This window comes from Populus alba, chromosome 14 (assembly GCF_005239225.2).
Source record: "Populus alba chromosome 14, ASM523922v2, whole genome shotgun sequence".
In the NCBI taxonomy this organism is placed as follows: domain Eukaryota; kingdom Viridiplantae; phylum Streptophyta; class Magnoliopsida; order Malpighiales; family Salicaceae; genus Populus; species Populus alba.
Genome location: NC_133297.1, coordinates 15,087,021 through 15,107,624, shown reverse-complemented (window position 1 = coordinate 15,107,624; position 20,604 = coordinate 15,087,021). Strand labels below are relative to the sequence as shown.

General features: G+C 34.1%; 2 protein-coding genes across 6 annotated transcripts; one reads left to right on the top strand and one right to left on the bottom strand.

Moving 5' to 3' along the window:
• Positions 1-1,275: 1,275 nt before the first annotated feature.
• Positions 1,276-8,967, bottom strand: LOC118035867 (protein argonaute 16). 3 transcript variants are annotated; one of them, XM_035041558.2, is made up of 23 exons: positions 8,828-8,967; positions 7,711-7,961; positions 7,418-7,623; positions 7,114-7,332; positions 6,866-7,002; positions 6,613-6,710; positions 6,434-6,531; positions 6,159-6,330; positions 5,942-6,058; positions 5,758-5,865; positions 5,565-5,627; positions 5,339-5,452; positions 5,071-5,236; positions 4,842-4,954; positions 4,621-4,758; positions 4,387-4,517; positions 3,938-4,003; positions 3,140-3,203; positions 2,594-2,708; positions 2,442-2,515; positions 2,055-2,149; positions 1,931-1,962; positions 1,276-1,820 (listed from the first exon to the last, which is right to left on the bottom strand). In XM_035041558.2, the coding sequence occupies exons 2-23, from the start codon at positions 7,939-7,941 to the stop codon at positions 1,645-1,647; spliced, it is 2,733 nt and encodes a 910-aa protein (XP_034897449.1). In that variant the 5' UTR covers positions 7,942-7,961; positions 8,828-8,967; the 3' UTR covers positions 1,276-1,644. The 3 variants fall into 3 exon arrangements, 2 of the variants coding, with proteins under 2 accessions (XP_034897449.1, XP_034897515.1); XM_035041624.2 differs by having other exon boundaries at positions 2,442-2,509; XR_004685295.2 differs by lacking the exon at positions 2,442-2,515 and having other exon boundaries at positions 1,711-1,820.
• A 2,876-nt stretch (positions 8,968-11,843) lies between these two features.
• Positions 11,844-19,432, top strand: LOC118036122 (E3 ubiquitin-protein ligase COP1). Of its 3 annotated transcripts, none has more exons than XM_035041857.2 (13): positions 11,844-12,281; positions 12,478-12,555; positions 12,979-13,134; positions 13,356-13,706; positions 14,035-14,192; positions 14,310-14,375; positions 14,851-14,929; positions 15,703-15,861; positions 15,957-16,055; positions 16,902-17,006; positions 17,859-18,038; positions 18,591-18,701; positions 18,782-19,432. In XM_035041857.2, the coding sequence occupies exons 1-13, from the start codon at positions 11,973-11,975 to the stop codon at positions 18,950-18,952; spliced, it is 2,022 nt and encodes a 673-aa protein (XP_034897748.1). In that variant the 5' UTR covers positions 11,844-11,972; the 3' UTR covers positions 18,953-19,432. The 3 variants fall into 3 exon arrangements, with proteins under 3 accessions (XP_034897748.1, XP_034897804.1, XP_034897855.1); XM_035041913.2 differs by having other exon boundaries at positions 12,140-12,281; positions 12,975-13,134; XM_035041964.2 differs by having other exon boundaries at positions 12,141-12,281; positions 12,441-12,555; positions 12,975-13,134.
• Positions 19,433-20,604: the final 1,172 nt, after the last annotated feature.

Here is a 20,604-nt window from a genome sequence, read left to right as displayed (position 1 = left end):
TTATATTAATTATGATGTGAGCATTGAAGAGATGAAGAAAAATGACTAGTTACCCTGAATGAGACTAGTGGTATCGGTTTGTTTAATGATTTCAAAATGTGTAACAACCAAGATTTGTATTTGACTAGTTACCCACTAGTGCTAGTGACGTCAATATGTCTAACGAATATGAATTTTATTGACTGGTCACCCTAAATAATGCTAGTGATGTCAATATGAATAATGATCTGAGTACCTGGTTTGGTGAAATTATTTAGAGAAGCCATAAGATTGGCTTGAAAGAGTAATTTATAATTGTGTTTAGTTTTTAAAAATATATTATTGAACTTAGTAAAAATAAGCTATATGAATTATATGAATTAATTATATTGTTTATTTATACTATATTTTATATTAATTTCAGATACATCATAGTCTCATGCAGAAATAAATGTTCTTAGTGTATCTTTTGTTTTAGAAAATGAAGATATAATCTTGAACTATTAATTTATTTTACAAATGTAATTTCTAAGGATTAATTTTGATACGTAAACAAATATAGAATTAATGATACATGTAATATTGAACTAGTAATTACTCATTAAACTTTTAAGATATTATGAATTTACTTTTATATGTAATAGATTTAAGAATGCATGGATTTATTTTATAATGATTTCTATAAATTTATTTATTTTATTTGACTTCATCATTATTCTGATGTGGTGATACGATGAGATGGATAAAGTTCAAGATAATTGGATCCTATAGATATAATAATTTACTGGGTTGTATTGTCGATAACTTCGTATTTTTATTATAGGGAAAATTCATCTGAAATTACAGTAAAATAAAAAAAAATCCCTCTCTGGATGTTCATTAACCCAAGACACTTAGTGACCGTGCTATTTGGTTAAATAGAGCCTGAATGTGGCCGATCTTATGGACAGAGTCCAGAGATTTGAGCTTGGACCATCATCTTCAGATCAAGACACTCAAGATATCCTGACTCACTGAGCTTCGTTAAGAGGACCGCCTGAACGACACTAACCATACACGGAACTGGTGGCAACGAGCTGCATTTATATCAACAATTAATCCATTATCTCAAACCCAGCTCAAGTCTCCGAGCATGTCCATATAGTTAGAGATGGCAGTGAGGGTCTGTGAAGATAGAGAATTCAAGTATCATGAGCCTCAATCAACCTCTACGGACCTTTCTAATTTATGTAAGGTAAGCAAATAACAGGCAGTATATATTATAAGTTGAAAACGATGGTGTCATAAGATATGAGGTTGAGTGCAAGAAATTTGAAAGAACAATTCTCTTAAAAAATGGTCATTCGATACAAGTAGTTCTTTGATCAGGATCATCAACAAAATTTCCAAGGCCAGTGCCAGGGACCTAAGCACAATTACCAGTCAGGAAACTGAGGGGGATCAAACTATAAAATGTCAACTCATTGAAGTGTTGAACTGACTAGTATCACTACCTACTATCTGCAAGAGATTGGAGGCTTGCTTGTTGAATCTTACACCTATTTCTCCACCCTACCAAAATCACTAGGGTTTGTCTAAGTGAATCACATTCCTATCGGCCGAGTATCTACATTGTAGGAAAGCTAAGCAAGATAACAGTATTTACAACAGCCTTTCAGCAGCACCTCAGCAGAAGAACATTGAACCCTCGACATTTTCGTGTAACCTGGGGAGCTCTGGAACAGGGGTGCTTCCAACTGATGTCATGCTTCTCTGTCCCGAAGAGGTTTCAGAAAAATCCTCAAACTTCATAAACTGCCCCATCTGTGCTGCAGCCAGGTGAGCATAACATATGGGAGCCACTGTAAGGGGAAAAAAAGAACGAGAGAGATGGGTTCATAAGAAGTGATGCAGCATATCATATCAATTTGCCTTTCTGAAGACGAAAAAAAGGAATGATTGATGAAATTACCAATCGAAGTAGCAGTGGTACTCCTTTGATACCTGCATAAAATAAAATCATATAATAATCCTGTCAATTGATGGTTTTCACATTTCCGAAGTGGATATGCAGCTATTCGAAATTGAAGGCTTACACATATGAAAGAGAGTGGACAAGATTTAGCAAGTCATCTGGAGAGAAACCAATCTCATCGAGCAAGACATGATAGTGTGCTGGCCTTGAAGTTCCCTGTCAAAAAAACGAGATGCAAAATTAAGGAAAATTATGGAATATTGAGTTATGATTATGGGCACAGTGATAAAGGCTCGCAGCACATGCAGCAGTTTTGAGGACTCCAACTGGCTAGTGACCTTTAAGCTTCAGAAATATACAGCAAAAAAAAACAAAACAAAAAGAAGAATAAGAGCACGAGACACATAAATATTTGACCACAGAATGTGCAAATATGTCATTTAATGACATGCATGACCACCTAGCACCTATCCAACCACGTGAAAGAACAAATGAAGTAAGAACATACAATCATGCCTGCATGAGCACACATGTAGAAATCATAGTTTCTAGGATGAACAATCTTTGTGTCAACAACTGTCCCTGGAGAGAAAGAGAGAGGGTAAACACATCTAGCACCGTGTCAAACATTAAAATAAACAGTATGAGAAAGTGTCAGACCAGGAGGAACATTTTCAGTGCCACCACCAGCTTGAAAAAGCTTTGTGTGGTGATTCTTCTGAGCCACAATTACTGTGAACTTCGGTATGTCAACCTCACCAAGATGTTGATAGGCCTGTAATAACAAAAATTGATAATCTTGAAACTGATAATAATAAAGAACCAAAAAGCTCATATCCCGTTAGCAATCCAAGGGCAACCCAAAAATTACAGGCTCTTGAACCAAAGCCATGAATGCAGAATAGAGGAGTGAAGAATTCAAGTAGCTGTGAAGTTTACTACATCCTAGCAGAAAAAATGATGCTGAGAGGATTTATGTTGCAATCAGAAACTCTATTTAATCTAAATCATCGTAAATGAGCAACAACATACCACAGTTTGAGTATACAGGTGAATAGGAATAAGCAGTTTTGAAATCAAGAAGGATCAACTTTAAATGTATGAAAAAATTGAATATTGAAAGTTTCATGTAAGCATATTATTTGAAAACTAAAAATTACAGTAGCTATTTACAAAAGATAGCACTGTATATTACTGTAGCATAACCTTTATAATTTGCTCCAGCTCAATGTTCAGCACCTGATTGAATTGTGACTCGCTGACACCATCCCTAAACAGAAACAAGATCGTTGATTTAAATATTTCAGTATTTGAAAACACACCATAAAGAAGAAAATCCCAACAACAAATCCACAACATCTGTCAAAAGCAACAGATTGATGCTTGATGCAGTGATTCCAACAGAAAAATAGGCTGCTATCTCACCACAGCAAGACTTAAAAAGGTATTCAGATCTCATTGTTAAGCCATGAATAAAAACAAGACTATCTTCATTAATGATAATTCTTTGCCTCTTAGTTTAATCAAGTCCTCTCAAGGGAACCTGAAATGAAATGCAATTTCAATCTCTGGTACAACTGAGCATACCAGAAAAGAAAGTAATTCTTTTAAGGCTGCATTGAAGAGGTTGATGACAGCTACAATTATCTTGATGTAATTAAAAAGTGTAGCCATAGCAGTAAAAAACAACAAAAATCTAAATGAGGAAAACTATATTATGATAAATCCATGGTTCAGTGTTCACACTTCAAGCAAACACTAAGAACATGTCACAAATAATAAAAGGCTTGCTCAAAAATTAAAATGTTTAAAAGAATCGCATTGCAATCTTTATTCTAGAAGAATATCATTTGGTTATATACCACTAAAAACAGTAATGTAGGATGCCCAAGTTAATAGCTGGAAATTGTTTCAATATGGTGATATCAGATTTTCTAACCATCTTAGTTATTTAGTCATGGTAAACAAAGTGCAAAAAACACTACCACAATAATATAGTAATACCTGAACACAATAATTTGTTTTGGTTTGTGCCCCTTGCTTGTTTGAAAGAAATCCACGAGCAGTTCCCTGCAACAAGGTGATTCAATGTCAAGCAGAAATTCAATTGCTTGCTTTCATATTTAGCTCAAAAATCTACCATTGATTCTTTTATAGTTTCATACTGATGAAAGCATCATCTGAGAGAATTGGAGGATGCCTTTAATAAAAATGTTCGGAATCAACCACCAACTGAATTTCTAAGATAAAAATTTCTCATATTATGGACATATTTAGGTTCATGGGCTGACATATAGCAATGGATGTACGGATATTCTAAAAACAAAGGATTGGCGAAAACTAAAACATGAGTGTCATGATGAATACAGCTGGCATCTCGAATGCATTGTGTAAACTGTAAAAGATTTTAAAAAGAAAAAACACTGTCTAGACAAGAATCTCATGTGTAATACCTTATTATACCATCATCATTCCCATTTGCTAAAGGCTTGTACAAAGCATCAATCATCTCCACCTTAGGAGATTGCGTTCTTACAGATGCTCTGTACCTAGAAATCAGTGGCCAACATCGAGATCCAACAACCTCAAAATTCCAGAAAATTAAATCAGCAACAGCATCCTATTTGGCACCATCCAAACAAATTGGGAAATCAACATGACACAAAGGAATATCATGGATGAATTACCGCAGCCACTGATGGCATGTCTGATTGACCTGGAGAGCCATGAGAGACATCCATGCCCAGAATCATTGTAGGAGTATCCATTATCAATGGAATATGTGAGGAGTGCTCAAATGCCAACAGAGAATTTATTCCTCCTAGCTACGTAAAAGCGAAGGCAACATCAATACCATCCTTGGGACACAAATACAAAGATACTTTTAGCTCCATTTTCCAATAAATACCTTAGAATTGATCTTAAGAAGCACATTTGTAAGATACTGGTCATTAATCTTAGTCGGGGATATGCACTGTGTAACAATGCCAAAATCACTGAGACTTATCTTCTTCCACGGTCCTTCAAAATGAGAGGAAACACAAGTTGGTTAAATAATTTAAACGAGCTAACTCCAACAAATGACAGTGGATGTTGGCTGGAGAGAGAGGGGTCTAGGAAACTGGATAGATCCATACCATAAATATCTGAGTTTTTCCTCTCTGCCAATACACAAAGAATAAATTCAGGAGGCCCTGGAAGCTTCTCTCTGATCAGCTCAAACATCCTTTCAACTCTAGCAAGAGGGCTGCCTCTTCTAGATTGTTGGTCCTCTTCGATTAATGTATGTGGGCGTTCAATATTCTTGAAGGATGTGTACATTTTTTAAAAGAGAGATTTTTAAAAAGTTAAAGTTGATGAAACAAAGAAATCAAAAGAACAGAATCAACAAGTGTTTTCGCTTACAATGCCCTTTCTCCTTCCACAGTTGATAAGCTCACGGGAGATATGACTAATATCACAGCGAGCAGAAAAGTTGACAATGGCCCACTTACTGATGCTGGTGGGGTTTAAAAGTGTCTGCATAGCACAATTCAAAAGCTACTAAATCAGAGAACCTCAGTTAATGCCCTCCAACCCCAAAAAAAAGGCAGAAATGACAAAATAATGTAACAGGATATCAAAACAGCACCTTATTGTTAAAGTTCCATCTCCCATTTCGTGGGATACAATCCTCACTATTACCAACCTTCAACTGTGAATTACAAGGACACACATTATATTGTCGAGAACCAACTAAGAATTTCCTTAACCTGAACCCCCCACCCCCAACCAACATCCCAAGAAAAAAACAGAGAAGGAAAGAAATGCACAAACATTGCTACCTTTGGGGTTTCAAGTATGCGGCCATCAACCTGGGTCATTTGTTTTTCTATAGAAATACCACATGAAGAAAGCACAGGATCCTCATCATAACAGTAGCTTCTCACGGCCTGAAAGATTACATGAAGACTTAGATGAGTCAGGATAACAAATAAGAAAAGCATACAGGTGATAAGGGATACGTACTTCAGTCACAGTTTTTATTCTTTCCTGAGGCTTTTGTCGTGATTTTTCAACCAAAGATGCTCTTTGCATTGAAGATAAGGCTTTTTTATACCGTTGAAGTGAAATAAGTGAACAAAGCTGGAACGCAGTGAAAAGAAAAGGAATATCTTAAAGAGTGAGATAGGTTTCAAAGTGTAACAGATTATGAACAATTCTTGGGCAAAAGAAATTCACAGACCTCCAGTGGCAGGTAGTTTGGACGTTTTGGTTTACCAACATCAAGGCAGGGTAGGTATGCAGAATAACCAAGTTGTATGCCACAGTGTTTAGTGAAATACTCATATACAGTAACTTCAACAATCTGTGCTTCAACATTAGCTCCATCCTGGTTTTTCAGTTTCATAGGAAAACTATGACAGAGGATAATGTTGAAGTTAGAGGTTCTTTTCATGGGTATAGCAAATGAGAATGGAAGCTAAAATAAGGAAAAGGCACTCAGAAAGAAGGTCATACTATTGTTGATTGCATGGCTTCTCACTCAGACCAATTATTTTAAACTCCATGTTGTTATGCTTCGTCTTCACCCTCAAATTTTTCAACATCCTTTTGGCCTGACATTACAGCTAACACAAATTGAGATTCAGACAAAGAACAGTATTGAATTCTGAGGATGAAGTTTAGAAATTTCTTACCTTCACCCAATCAACATAGCGAGGTTCCCGGACATTTTGATTAACTACCAGAAAATCAATTACTGGTCCAGGAGTTAGGATCATTGTAGTGGACACATCTTTACAAGAGAGAAAAGAAAAGGATGATAGCAACATTAATTAACAGTCCACAACAAAGGATTACACTGTTAAAAATTACGGCTGTAATATACAGCTCAACTCAACTCATTCAAGCATCATCCAAAAACAACCCAAGAAGGAACAGAAAGAGTACCCATGTTAAGAGACAAGCCACCCTGAGTGGTACGGAAGCTAGAATGGAAACCCTTAACACCAGTTACACCACCTCCCACATCATTGAAGTTCCTTGAATCATCATGAAAGAACGACTGCCTAACCAAAAGGCACCCCCTTTTCCACATTTCAAGAGAGTGGGATCACACAACAAAACTATTATGCAACTGACCATAGTCAAGCTATAGAAGGAAAAGGAAAGTATGAGAAGTAAGGCAACTATAGAACCTGTTAGCTGCTTGCTGCCTTAAGACAATATCCAGCACTCTGAGTGCATCCTGAGTGCTATTGTCTATCGCAATTCCTTTCAGGGCAAGGGCTATTGACTTCAAGGGGATTTTAGCAGCATAGCTTATTTCTACCTTAAAAGTCTTTGACCGATAAGAGCGCTTTGATCGCTTAACAGCTGCAGAAGGGCTCTCACCACCACCAGGGCTCCCACTTTCACTACCACACGGAAGGGAATGCAATGTAATGCAGAAACACAAAAGATATAAAAAAAACCAGAGAAGTTTGTGGCAAAATCACATACTGTTTTGCAAAAGATTCCTCAAGCACCACTGTGAACTCCGACTTGTTCTGTGGAAGAGGGCCCACAGTGTACAAACTTTTCTCCCCATCATAAGCAAATCTTTTACCAGCAAATTCTGAGGAATAAGTTTGGTAAAGCCTATCGATCAGTTTCCTCCCAATTCCCTTGCTTTCAACAGCTCTATTATCTTCTGAGGTAATGGAAACCTGCAAATTATGCCACACACACTAAGTTTCAGAACAACAAGATGGGGAATCCAAGAGAACATAAGAGAAAAGACAAGGTAAACATACACTATACTGGTAAAATACTGCATCCGGAACATTGACAGAAACTTTATAGTGGTTGGTGAGCAAAGATATGTGACGCCCACTAGTCCCAACCCCACGCCTACTGATCATAGAATATTTGGGAATGGCTGATCGTTCTGGATGCCGGAGAACTTCAACCAATTCTGGGTTCACGTTTGCTGGTACTGACGGTGGAGGAGGTGGGGGTGGAGATCCACCTGGTATTTTCTCCATCCTTTGGTTGAACCAACAGCCTGAAGTATACATTTATGCAACAGCAATAGAAGATTAAGATTTCAAAAAGCATTACTATAAGAACACTGCAATAACATTTTCTCAAACTGTACAGTACACATTAAATTTCAACATTGACACAAACAGAACGTATTAAAAAAAAATCAAAACAATAAAAATAAAAATGAGAGGCATAATGAAATATCTAGAAGATGATGAACACCTCAAACGCAAGAAGGATTAAAAGAGAGAGAGAGAGAGAGAGAGAGAGAGAGAGAGATAGGCCATAACAGCTCCAGCGGAAGAACAAATTGAAAAGGGCCAAGATATTAATGTCAGCACTTAAGTAAAAGCACAGCAACAGAAACAGACAACTATTTTGCTGCCCACAATCATAAGAGATTCTACCAAATCAGAATAAAATAGATATTGAATCAGAGCCACAATGGCATGCAAACAGAAATTCTACCAAATCAACACAAAAAAGAGTAGAGTATTAGAAGCGGAAGAAAACGAGAAGAACAAATTGCTGTTAATTTTTTAAAAAAAATTAATAAAAAGGAATGACAATACTAGCAAAACAGAAGCAAAGACAAATTACTTTTAAAATCAATAGTTTCACGATAAATAAACAATTTCTAGCTAACAAAATACGCAGCAGCAAGAGAAACACCAACACCGGCATAGTCACAGCAATAAAGAGCAATGCAGAGCAAAATAGGTAAAAGTCCCACTAAAGACACTGTGATTCAAGCAAAACGAGGCCAGAATCTTTTTAAAAAAAATAAGCAAAAGGTAAAATGGAGTTTAAAAACGAACCGAGCTTGAGCGAAACGATAAGCAAAAAATCGATAATCGCGTAAAAGAAGATGAGAAGAAATCATACCCAGATAGTTTTTTTTTTTTTTTTGAGAAGGAGCGAGCTAGAGAATATACACCGGCTCTTCGCTTTCTGTGCTGCCCGTCACTGCTCACTGGAGAGAGAGAGGCAATGGAGGGAAACGATTCTTCTTAGGAAAGTAACAAAGTCAGGGACTCTCAGTCTCTCACTGTCGTAGCTGTTTTATAAAATGTAATTTATTTAAAAATATTTTAAAATAATATATTTTTTAAAATTTATTTTATATATATATATATATTATAAAACAATTTAACATTATAAAAAATTTAATTTAAAACTAAAAATTTTCTAAAAAAAATTGATGCAGCAGCTTTTTTTATTTTTTAATTAATTCTTTTAGAATCTAATTTGAGATAAAATTTTAAATTATAGTAGAAATTTAAAATTAAAAGAGAGGACTAAAAAAATGTATGACGGACCAATCTTGAAGTTTTAGAGTTTTTGATTTTAATTAAAAAATTCATTTTATTTAGTTTTTTAATCATTGAGTTTAAGAGAAAAAAAGAAAAAGTTGTTTAAAAATATAAAGTAAAGAAAAAGTCGTTTGGTTTGTTATATTCCGATCATTATATAAAAAAAAAACATTATTTCAATAAATTTTATTTAACAAAAAAATTATTAAAATATTTTTACTCTTCACCTTGTTAAAAAAAGAAATTGGGATCTAGTGATAATATTTTATTTGATTTGATTTTATATTTGTTGATCCATGTATAAGTGTTTTGAATTAATATATTAGTTGCATTATAATAATATTTATTATATATATTTAGGTAAAATAAATTAAAATTTATTTTTTTGTAAAAAAAAATAAGATCCTAATTTTTCTATCACAAAAATGATCAAAAAATACTTCTTTATTTTTCTTATTATTTATTCCAATTTTATTTTATCCTTTCATATATATGAAATTTAATTGATAAAATTTTTTGTTTTTACATATATTTCCTCGAGACAAGCTTACTTGCACTTTAAAATAAGTATGCATATCTCGAAATATGGTTGAGAGGGTTTATATCTTGAATATATATATTTTTTTATTAAAATTTGATTTAATCATATTAATTTTTTCAATAAATTAAATATAGATATATTTTATCATGAAAATAAAATACAATTATTAAAATTTAAAATTTAAAGAACAGTTGTGATTGAAACTCATCAAATTAAATGATAATATTGAAGTTTGATAACTAATTTAAAACAATAATAATGACAACTTTAAACAACAAATATGATTTTTATTTATTTATTGAAAGGATGATATTATTTTATAGGTCATCATTCTAAATACAATTACATAATCCATTCACACTTCTAACTAGTTGAAACTCTTATGAAAACAATAAGGAAAAGAGAAAGAGTTGTCAATTAATCATTTTCTGATCATAAAAAAAGAAAATTATGTCAAAGAATTTATCTTTTTGAAAGGAGTTCAATGACGTTGTTTATTTTTCTTTAAACATGAGAAGAAAAGAAAACAAAGTTCATTTGGTTTATTTTAATTTGGATGATTTTTAATTTTTAAAAGTGATTTAGAATTGTTAAGTGATTTTTTTAGGTTTATATAGTGTTTTGAAAGTATTTTTAGGTTAAAACAAATTAAAAATAGAGTTTTTAGAGTTCAAAAACATAAACTCTAATTCCCTAAGTGAACAAAACAAAAAACACAACTATTCAAATACAAGTTGTCTACCTTAAAAAATAAAAGAAAACAATTTTTTTGTTCCAAAGAAAAAAAAAACTTATTTGTGCAAGTTTAATTTATCAACACCTGACCTCCTTTTTTTTTTAAAAAAAAAAATTAACCCATTTATTTAATTGTTTTTATTTAAAGGAGTGTTTGGAAACGCGATACAAACTATAGTCCCATAAATTTTTAATTGTTTTTGCTTAAAATGATTTTTTTATATCGTTTTGATATTCTGATGTCAAAAATAATTTTTATTTTATTTTAATATATTTTTAAATAAAAAAATACTTTGAACTATCACTTCTACCATAATCCTTAATGATCCTAAACATTGTTTCAATCTCTCTCTCTTATTTCACAATCAAATTAAATTAACTTTGTTTTTTTAAATAATGATTTATCTTTTATATATTTTTAGTTATATAGTACTTTAAAGAGATTAGTTTGGTTTGTTTTTGATTTTTTTAATAAAATTTTATATGAATTAGCTGTATTTATATAATGTTTTTATAAAAACCAAAATCATTTGTTATTAACAATAATATTTAGACACTAAAATAAAATAAATGAAAACCTTTAAAATAAAAAGAAGAGTTAGTGTAACACATTTGTAAGTACATCCATATTTTATTTCTACTGTAAAAATTAGTTTTTTATTTTAATATTTAACTAGTATTAACAAAAAAAAATTTGATTTATATATTTTTATTTTATTTTATAAAATATAAAAAATATATTTTTGTTTCTCAATTAAAAAAAATAATAAATAAAAATATATTTATAATAAAAATTTTATATTAAAAACTAACTTAAAACCCAGTAAACATATTCTTGTGAACAAAATTTAAAAATACATTAACAACATTCACATATTTTTTATTATATTTAAAATTACTTTTTAATTCTATCTTAGTATATGGTTGATAATAAAACTAGGCTCGGTTTATTTTTATGTTTTAAAAGTATATTTAAAAAAATTTAAATTTTTTAATTTTATATTAATATTTTTTTAATTTTATTTATTATTTTAATGTGCTGATATTATAAATAAAATTTTAAAAATAAAAAAAATTATTTAATATATTTTTAAATTAATTTTTTTTTTAAAAATAACTTAAACATATTTCCTGCAGCACTGTACCATGCCTTCAATCTCCTTAAGAGTATGAATTTTTTTGTTTTGTTTTAAAAAAAAAACCCGAGAGAAGCGGTCGTGTCACGTGTACCATTCTCACCCTTACAACTCACAAACTCACACTGGACTGGACCCCACATCCTTTCTCTATCTACTCCCCATCATCTCATTCCCTGTGACTCCGAATGCAAGTATGCAATACAAAAGAAAAGCACAGAGACAGCACAGATTTTGTTTTATTTTACACTACACCGGAAGTCCGAAACAAGCAACGAAGATCAGCTCTTTTTTTTTTTTTTTAAATGGAAGAGGTTTCAACGGGGGCCGTCGTCCCAGCGGTAAAGCCAGAGCCGAAACCCTCAACATCCACGGCTGCCGCAGTTGCGTCGCCTGAGCCCTCCTCCACCCCGAGCGCAGAAGAAGCTGAGCTAGAGAAGGATTTCCTCTGCCCGATTTGCATGCAGATTATAAAAGATGCCTTCCTCACAGTATGTGGTCACAGCTTTTGCTACATGTGCATCACCACTCACCTCCGTAACAAGAACGATTGCCCTTGCTGTAGCCATTACCTCACTACCAATCAGCTCTTCCCTAATTTCTTGCTCCAAAAGGTTTTTTCCACCTTCTATTTGCCTTTTAATATCTCTAATAATTGAAATTATCGATTTGTTTAATTTAACACTGATTAATTGTCAATTTTGAAAAAAAGGGATTGAAAACTAAAATAAATAAATAAAATTTTTGAAATGATATTCACTTGGAAATTGCAGCTCATTGTGAGTTGTTGTGTACGGTTCACATGTGTAGCTATTAAAGAAGGCCTCTGCTCGTCAAACATCCAAGAATGCGTCGCCTATTGAACATTTTCGCCAATCCTTACAGCAGGTCAGTCCATTGCATTCTAAATCACTTTAATTTTGGTCTTCACCTTGTAAATCACTTTTTGTGATTTTAAATGAGAGGATTAGGAGAATTGTAGCTTTGCATAGAGTTGGAAGGGCGATTTGCTTGTTACTCGCATAATTCTGATAAGACCAGAGTGGCGAAAGAGCTCCTTGGACCGAATGCATATAGTTGTATTTTGAGTCGTTAGTTTAGTAATATTCTACCACTGTTAACAATTGTAAGAAATTTGCATGAAATTTTTACTACTCTGAAAAACTATATGGATGTGTGATTGATTATTCTGCAATCTCTGAAATTTTTGTGGGGTTATTTAGATGCAGAAAACAGATTAAGTCATGCACAAAATTGATTTTTCCTTTCACATGCATGTGAAAATGACACATTCTCGTGATTGTTAGTCAGGGTTGTGAAGTTTCAATTAAGGACCTGGACACCCTCATGTCACTTCTTGCTGAGAGGAAGAGAAAAATGGAACAAGAAGAAGCTGAGAGAAATATGCAGGTGCTGCTAGACTTCTTGCACTACTTGCGGAAGCAAAAGGTGGATGAATTGAATGAGGTATGCTTCTAAATGCTTGGCCTGTTCAATCCTCATCTCCCTTCCCTTCCATTATGGATTGATGGATGGATTCTTACTATCCATTAATATCTTCCAATCTTCCTTTGTGTTTCTGTGTTTTTGACTTATTTGATTGTTGATGGACCTGCCATCCATAATGTTTGTTGAGATGGTTATATTTGTTGATAAATAGATTGATGGATGGATTCTTACTGTTGTAGGTACGCACTGATCTTCGATATATTAAGGAGGACATAGATGCTGTAGAGAAACACAGAATTGAGCTGTATCGTGCCAGGGATAGGTACTCTATGAAATTGCGAATGCTTGGAGATGATCTCACTGTGAGAAAACCATGGCCTTCAACAATTGATAAGAACCACAGTGGTGTTGTCACCAGTTCTCTTAATGCCAGAGGGCTGACTACGGGGAATATTCCAACCAAGAAAGTGGATGGAAAGGCTCAAGTAAGCTCTCATGGGCTCCAGAGAAAGGATACATCGGGTGGGTCTGACCCGCAATATAATCACTCAGGTTTATCTGCAGTGAAGAAAAAGCGCGTGCATGCACAGGTTGGTAATCTTTAATGGAGTATGCTGCATGTTTGTTAATGGGAAGTATATAACTCCGACTCTTCAATATACAAGTATTGCGTGGATAACAAAAAGACAAAAGCATAAAACCTAATGCTATTGGTCAACCTCGTTGGTTTTTAGATGTCAATACAACTAGTAATCTAGCTCTGCTCAACATGAAAGAATCTCATCCTACTCACATTGAGCTGATTATGTGTATATTATTGTTGCGGTTCGATTTCCTGGATTCCTTTTTAGGAACCATTTTTAGAAACTTTCAAATGATGTTTCATTTTCTCCTTGATTCGTTTTTCTCTCATTGCAGTTCAATGACCTGCAAGATTGTTACTTGCAAAAGCGCCGCCAGTTGGCAAATCATCCACATAACCAGTCAGAAAGGGATAAAAATGTCATTCATAGAGAGGGCTACAATGCTGGTCTTGCAGATTTTCAATCTGTGCTGAGTACATTTACTCAGTACAGGTATAAATACCAAGTTTCATTTCATTTTTGAAATATTTTTCTATGTTGGCATAGTACCACGTTTTTATCTCTTATGTTTGTGGTTCATGTGTATTTTTCATTTGTTTTTTGACACAGTCGGTTAAGGGTCATTGCTGAACTCAGGCACGGGGATATATTTCACTCAGCCAATATAGTATCAAGGTTAGTTAACACTATTGAATGCCCATAAGATTAGGTGAATTTGGGATGACAAATTGCTTTACTTTTCTTTAGGATACTTGAATACTTTATTATATTTCAGATACAATTGTGCTGGAGCAACTGTCAGTTGTAAATATACAAGTGGTGTTTCTTCATAAGGAAAGTAGCTTTTGTCTTTGGTGAATGGTATCCCTAAATAATTAGCAACTAATCTACAAAAACATTTTGATGGTTAAAATAATTGGATGTAATAATTGGTAGTTGGTGTACTTTACTGGTTGAAGTGGTGGAGGGTTGGTTTTCATGATGCTACCTGTAGCATTCGTTGAACATGTTATTATTCTAATGGATCCAATAAACTCTTACTTGAGTTATCAATCTATCTTCTCTTTTGTCTTTTGTCTTGTGTTTTATGTTTACTTTTACATTTTATTCAATTCTTCTGAATTGTATCAACTTATAATGTGGATTGCAGCATAGAATTTGACCGTGATGATGAATTCTTTGCTACTGCTGGAGTTTCACGGCGAATCAAAGTCTTTGACTTTTCTTCTGTAAGATAACGGTCTCAGTGTTTATTTCAAACTCCTTTTCATTTTTGCATAAAATGTCTAGGGAAACAAGAAAAAGAAATGTGCTGTAGACAGAGTTATGTCCTGCAGTTTGATCATGGTAGTATTTGAGTTTTTACCATCCATGGGCATATTCCATTGAGTAGTTTGTGGATTTATAATAGAAAGTCTGATCAAGTGTTTGATGGGTGTATTTTCACTAACATCTTAAAATTCTTCATTCACAAAAATTCTATGGTTATTTTCACTAACATTTGAGAGCTAGATTCAATCTGACCAGAATACTCTTCTGTGGTTCTACCCGCACATATGAAACATTCTTTTTCTTGTTCTGCAGTCAGGGGGTTATCCTGAGTGCAACTTTTGAGCGCCAGTAACCCACAATGAGATTAGGGGATTTATGAAAACTTTGCTTCTCTAGCTTGAGGTTTGAACACTGGTAGCTAAGGAAGGAGCACACCCTTCTAAACATCAGGCCAAACTTCTGTGCTTATGAAACATGAAGAGCAGTGTTTTCATTTAATAATTTTTTGGGTACTTACTGGAAGCCATATTCAATTTTGTTGGACATATATTCCACTTTGTCCACATCTCGTGGTCTGGTGGTTTTACCATATAGGAACTCAGGAAATCTACCAGAGGAGAGCATTAATATAATACTTCCTGGTCGTTCGAGTTACTGCATTATAGTCTGAACATGAATCATTGTGTTCTTTAGCTGGTTATTTATCATTGATTATGCTATTTCCCTCCAGGTTGTGAATGAAGAACCTGCCGATGTGCACTGCCCTGTTGTGGAGATGTCTACACGTTCTAAACTTAGCTGCTTGAGTTGGAACAAGTTTACTAAAAATCATATAGCCAGTAGTGATTATGAGGGAATAGTAACTGTTTGGGATGTGACAACCAGGCAGGTACTAATTGAAGTATTGTGGTCAACTTTTAATACTATCTTATTACTTATGTGCTATTACCATATTTTGCTTACAAACATGTATTAACTTGGCAGAGTGTGATGGAATACGAAGAGCATGAAAAACGTGCATGGAGTGTTGATTTTTCTCGCACAGAACCTTCTATGCTTGTATCTGGTAGTGATGATTGTAAGGTATGCTAAAACTAATCTGTATCAAGTCTAGTTTACTTACAACTGCACAGTCTAGAATCTCTACCAAAAAATAAAATAAAAAAATAAAGCAATATCTAGGATGGGATTGCTGTCCAGAAGAACCAGGCAAACCTGTGGTATTATTGTGTATATTTTATTTGGTACTCTGTACTTCTGGAAAATTCTGCCCTACTTTTCTACCAAATTTGAGTTGGTTGTACTGTTTTTTCATATTTGCATTATTTCCAATTGCAGTAATGATACTATAATTTTCAATAGCATTCAAACTTGCATTTTCATGGGAGTTTTTTTTTGTCATTGCTAGTATGAAAAAATCCCCTAGGCAATTTATTTGGTTTGGTTATTAAAGCACTTCCTCTGTAAGCTTGCAAAGAGATCAGAGGTGCCCTTCCATATCTTTTTTGCAGAAATATGAGGTTTTATTTGTGTTTTATTGTGGACATGAAGAAAATAATTTAATATCAACATTCTACTGCTGGTGTCACATGGGAAAATTCAGATACACAGGTAGGTGCATGTTCCTGTGCATTAACACTGGTATTGAATAGCTGTGATGAGCTATTGAATGATGATAATTTGGGTTATGCTTCTGCCTATTTTTCAAGATAAATTAGCAAAGTGCCTGTGATGAATGGAAAGTCTATGTTTTACATGGAAACAGTTTTATGTGTGAATTTCAAGTTGTGAAGCATGTGCTGGCAAGACAAACAACACCAAAGTAAAAATATTATATGGTGTCATAGTCTTCCTCTTGAGCTGTATTATATTCAAAGGGAGGTACATTTTTACTAACAATATTTTGAATCCGTGCTCTATGTAAACCAGGTCAAAGTTTGGTGCACAAAGCAGGAGGCTAGCGTTCTAAACATTGACATGAAAGCAAATATTTGTTGTGTCAAGTACAATCCTGGATCTAGCAATTATATTGCGGTATGCTCCTGCAACGAACAACTTTTTTTCTTTTTTTCCTTCGAAGAGACAAATAACTATTCTTGACTTGGTCTCATACTCCAAAAATAACTATTCTTGACTTGGTCTCATACTCCAAATCCCTGTACCCATATGAAAGCAAGCATTCGTGCATGGATTAAGGCATTCTGCTATTTGAAATCCACTTTTGGGTTTATTTGGTGTTTGGATTTGGGCCCTGCACACTTGATAAGGGAGTGGGATGATGTGGCCTACCAACCTTTTATGAAAATCTTAACCTTAAGGATTTGTTTGTTAGGAGGTGAAAGAGGGGGAATAGTTAGCCTAGTAACTTCCCACCCCCTCGCATCTTGTTTAGAACACAAAAAGAGTGGTGGGGAGCATTTAACCCCAAGAGTGAGGTGCATTGAGAGTAAGTTGTACCCTTGAAAACTCGTGTTTTTCAATACATCAATTTTTTTTCCTTATGAAAAGTGGGGAGTTGTTGACATGTGGGTCCCATCAATTATCTTTATTTCCAACACATCCAACCATACACCATTAACACTTCGCAGTTAATATTTTATTACACTCTTAATCTTTTAAAACTTAAACCTCTTAAATGTTTCACCTCCAAATTTTTTATCTGATACCAAATGCAACTTAGTGAAAGCATTTGTTTAATGTGACCTTGAAGAAAGGCTGGGTTAATCAGATGTGTGTAATGCACATCTTTCATGAGGTACCTTTGATTATTTAAATCACAAATTCATAACACCGTGGAGCTTCACTCTCTGGAATGGACATATTCCTGCTATTTATTTCCATACAGAATATATATAACCTTATGCATGAGTTCTGAATTATTTTCAGGTTGGTTCAGCAGACCACCAGATTCACTACTATGATTTGAGAAATGTCACCCATCCACTCTATGTGTTCAGCGGGCACAGGAAAACTGTTTCATATGTAAAATTCTTATCTAACAGCGAGCTTGCTTCAGCGTCAACAGACAGCACATTAAGGTTATGGGATGTAAAAGAGAATCTGCCTGTAAGTAATCTGTTCATGAAACAGTTATGGTTGCACCTTTCTTTTTCAATATAAGTACTCTATACTAGCAATAATGTAATGTTTGAGCCCCAAAAGAGATCAAATATTATTTGCTTTTTCCCAAAAGAATTATTTCTTTCTTGCATTTCATTTCTTGAGTCTTCATACATGGATACTATCGATTCTCATAAGCTAAATTGGATTTTGACTTGGGACTTCATAATTTCAAATTGTTGATGGGAAAATGAGTCCATTCATGAATTACACATGGAAAATCGTTTTCAAATGATGGTCCTCGTCAAAAATCTGCAATAACTGAACCAATTAAGTTCTAAATCTGGATTAGTTTCTTATCCCACAGTCTGAAAATTTTCCTTGTTGGATAAATTACTGGAAGATTGTGCTTGCTTGAATAGATTAACTTTCATCCACGTTATTTTAGTATTCCCCTTGGCTTTGTGTGATTGGCATCGTTTCTTTTTGTTTATTGCTTAAATGATATATTAGGCAAAGTTGAATAGCTAAGTCACGCCTTTTGAGTTATGCTTTCAGGTTCGTACCTTTAGAGGTCACACAAACGAGAAAAACTTTGTGGGTCTCTCAGTAAGCAGTGAATATATTGCATGTGGGAGTGAAACAAATGAGGTCTTTGTCTACCATAAGGTTAGCTATAAATAATCATCAGCCTTCGTAAATTTTCATTTCCAAGTTCATCAAAGTGATGTTTTGGCTTTTTTTTGCAGGAAATCTCTAAACCTGTGACTTGGCATAGATTTGGTTCCCCTGAGATGGATGATTCTGATGAGGATGCAGGATCTTACTTCATCAGTGCTGTTTGCTGGAAGAGTGATTGTCCTACAATGCTATCTGCAAATAGTCAGGGTACAATAAAAGTATTGGTTCTTGCAGCTTGAAAAAACTATAAAAACAAGAAAAAATGAAAGTAATACAAGCTCAGAAAGAACTTGTGCTGGAATTGTCTGTTCTCTTGTTATGGGGACAGTTCTCACTGTTTTGTGGATGTAAATTGGAGCCTGAAGCTGGGTGGTTCTTTTTTTTTTTTTTTTTTTTTCAACTTGACGAATTTTGTCGGGGTTTTACGGTTCTGAAGGCTGTGAATTAAGGAAAATTACCATAAGAAAAATTATTACACAACCAGTTTCTTGCGGATCAAAACTGCGATTGGTTGGTGCAGCGGACCCTAACATGAATACTGGGTGCAGCAACAGGGCCGTGTAATGGTTTCTCATGGGTTAAGTAAATCTCATAGATCATGTAAATAAATGTTGTTATTTCTTGGCGGATAACTGTATGAAAAAATAATTATCACGCGGACTTGGTTCCTGTGGACAATTTTGGATGGTGCAGTAATTAACATGATCTTATCATCATCATCATCATCTTGTACTTTGTATTTGACCTCTTAGAATCGATGGAGATGTAGCTGGAAATGATTCTTGTGGTTACGGGTTTTTTTTTTTTTTTTTTTCCTGTGACAACGACTTTAAAAGGAAGTTTGGTTATTTTCAAGCATCTGTGCTATAGCTTCTTTTTTTGTTTTTTGAAGTTTTTTTTAAACTGTAATAACAAAAATAGGTTGAATTATCTGAAAACATGGCTTTTGTTTTAAATTTCAACTCAGCATGCTTAAAGCTCTCGACTAATTAGTACGCATCTGGAGACTGGATTTTTATGGACCGTTTCTAACTTTACCAGGAAAACGCATCAGATATGGTTTGGCCATCAACGGCCCTAAATGCAGTGGAAGGCAGTCGACCTTTGGTCAATAAACTAAGAGAATATTCGCAATTTTACAGGCAGCGTTTTCTATTTATTTATTTTTTGGCAGAGATAACAGCCCTTACAGCTACTACAGCACCAGCTTCGCGAAAGCTTTCTGTGAGTGCAGAGGGAAATCATTTTCCCTTGCATGAAATGATAAATGAAAAAAAAGAAAAGTGAAATAGTTTTCTTTCACCATGGCCGCTAGAGACGTATAGAGGCGGAAAAGAGGAGAGTAAGCTCATCATAGCCGGCCCATATTTCTCATCTCACACGCACATATATATATTACTCATAATGTGGTGAAAAAGAAAAGAAACAACCAAAGGACTATATATCTTGGGAACACAAGTAGAGAAATTCCTTCCATGCAAATTGTATTTAAAGTAGATTTTCTTTCCTTGAGTGAATGAGTTCAGAACTCATCGAGCATCTTAAGAAATATGCAGCCAACGAGCAAATTGCTTGATTAACAAGCAGAAACCCACAACATCCATAGAAAAAAACTGAAAAGAAGAAGAAGACTGGAGAGGGACACCAGAACATGCGACGTACGGACAGAAAAAGAAAAGAAGCTGCATCTTGTTTTTTCTCAACCGAAGCTGATACGCTATGTAGCCAAAGCATATATCAAAACAAGTCGTAAGCATAACAGCTCATATTGAAAGAAGTAAAGCAAAGTACACTGAGAGTTTATAAAGAAATAATTGAAGTTAAATGCAATTAGAAGTATAAGGAGAGAATCACATCTCAAAACCAAAAAAAAAAAAATCTTACTCTCGAA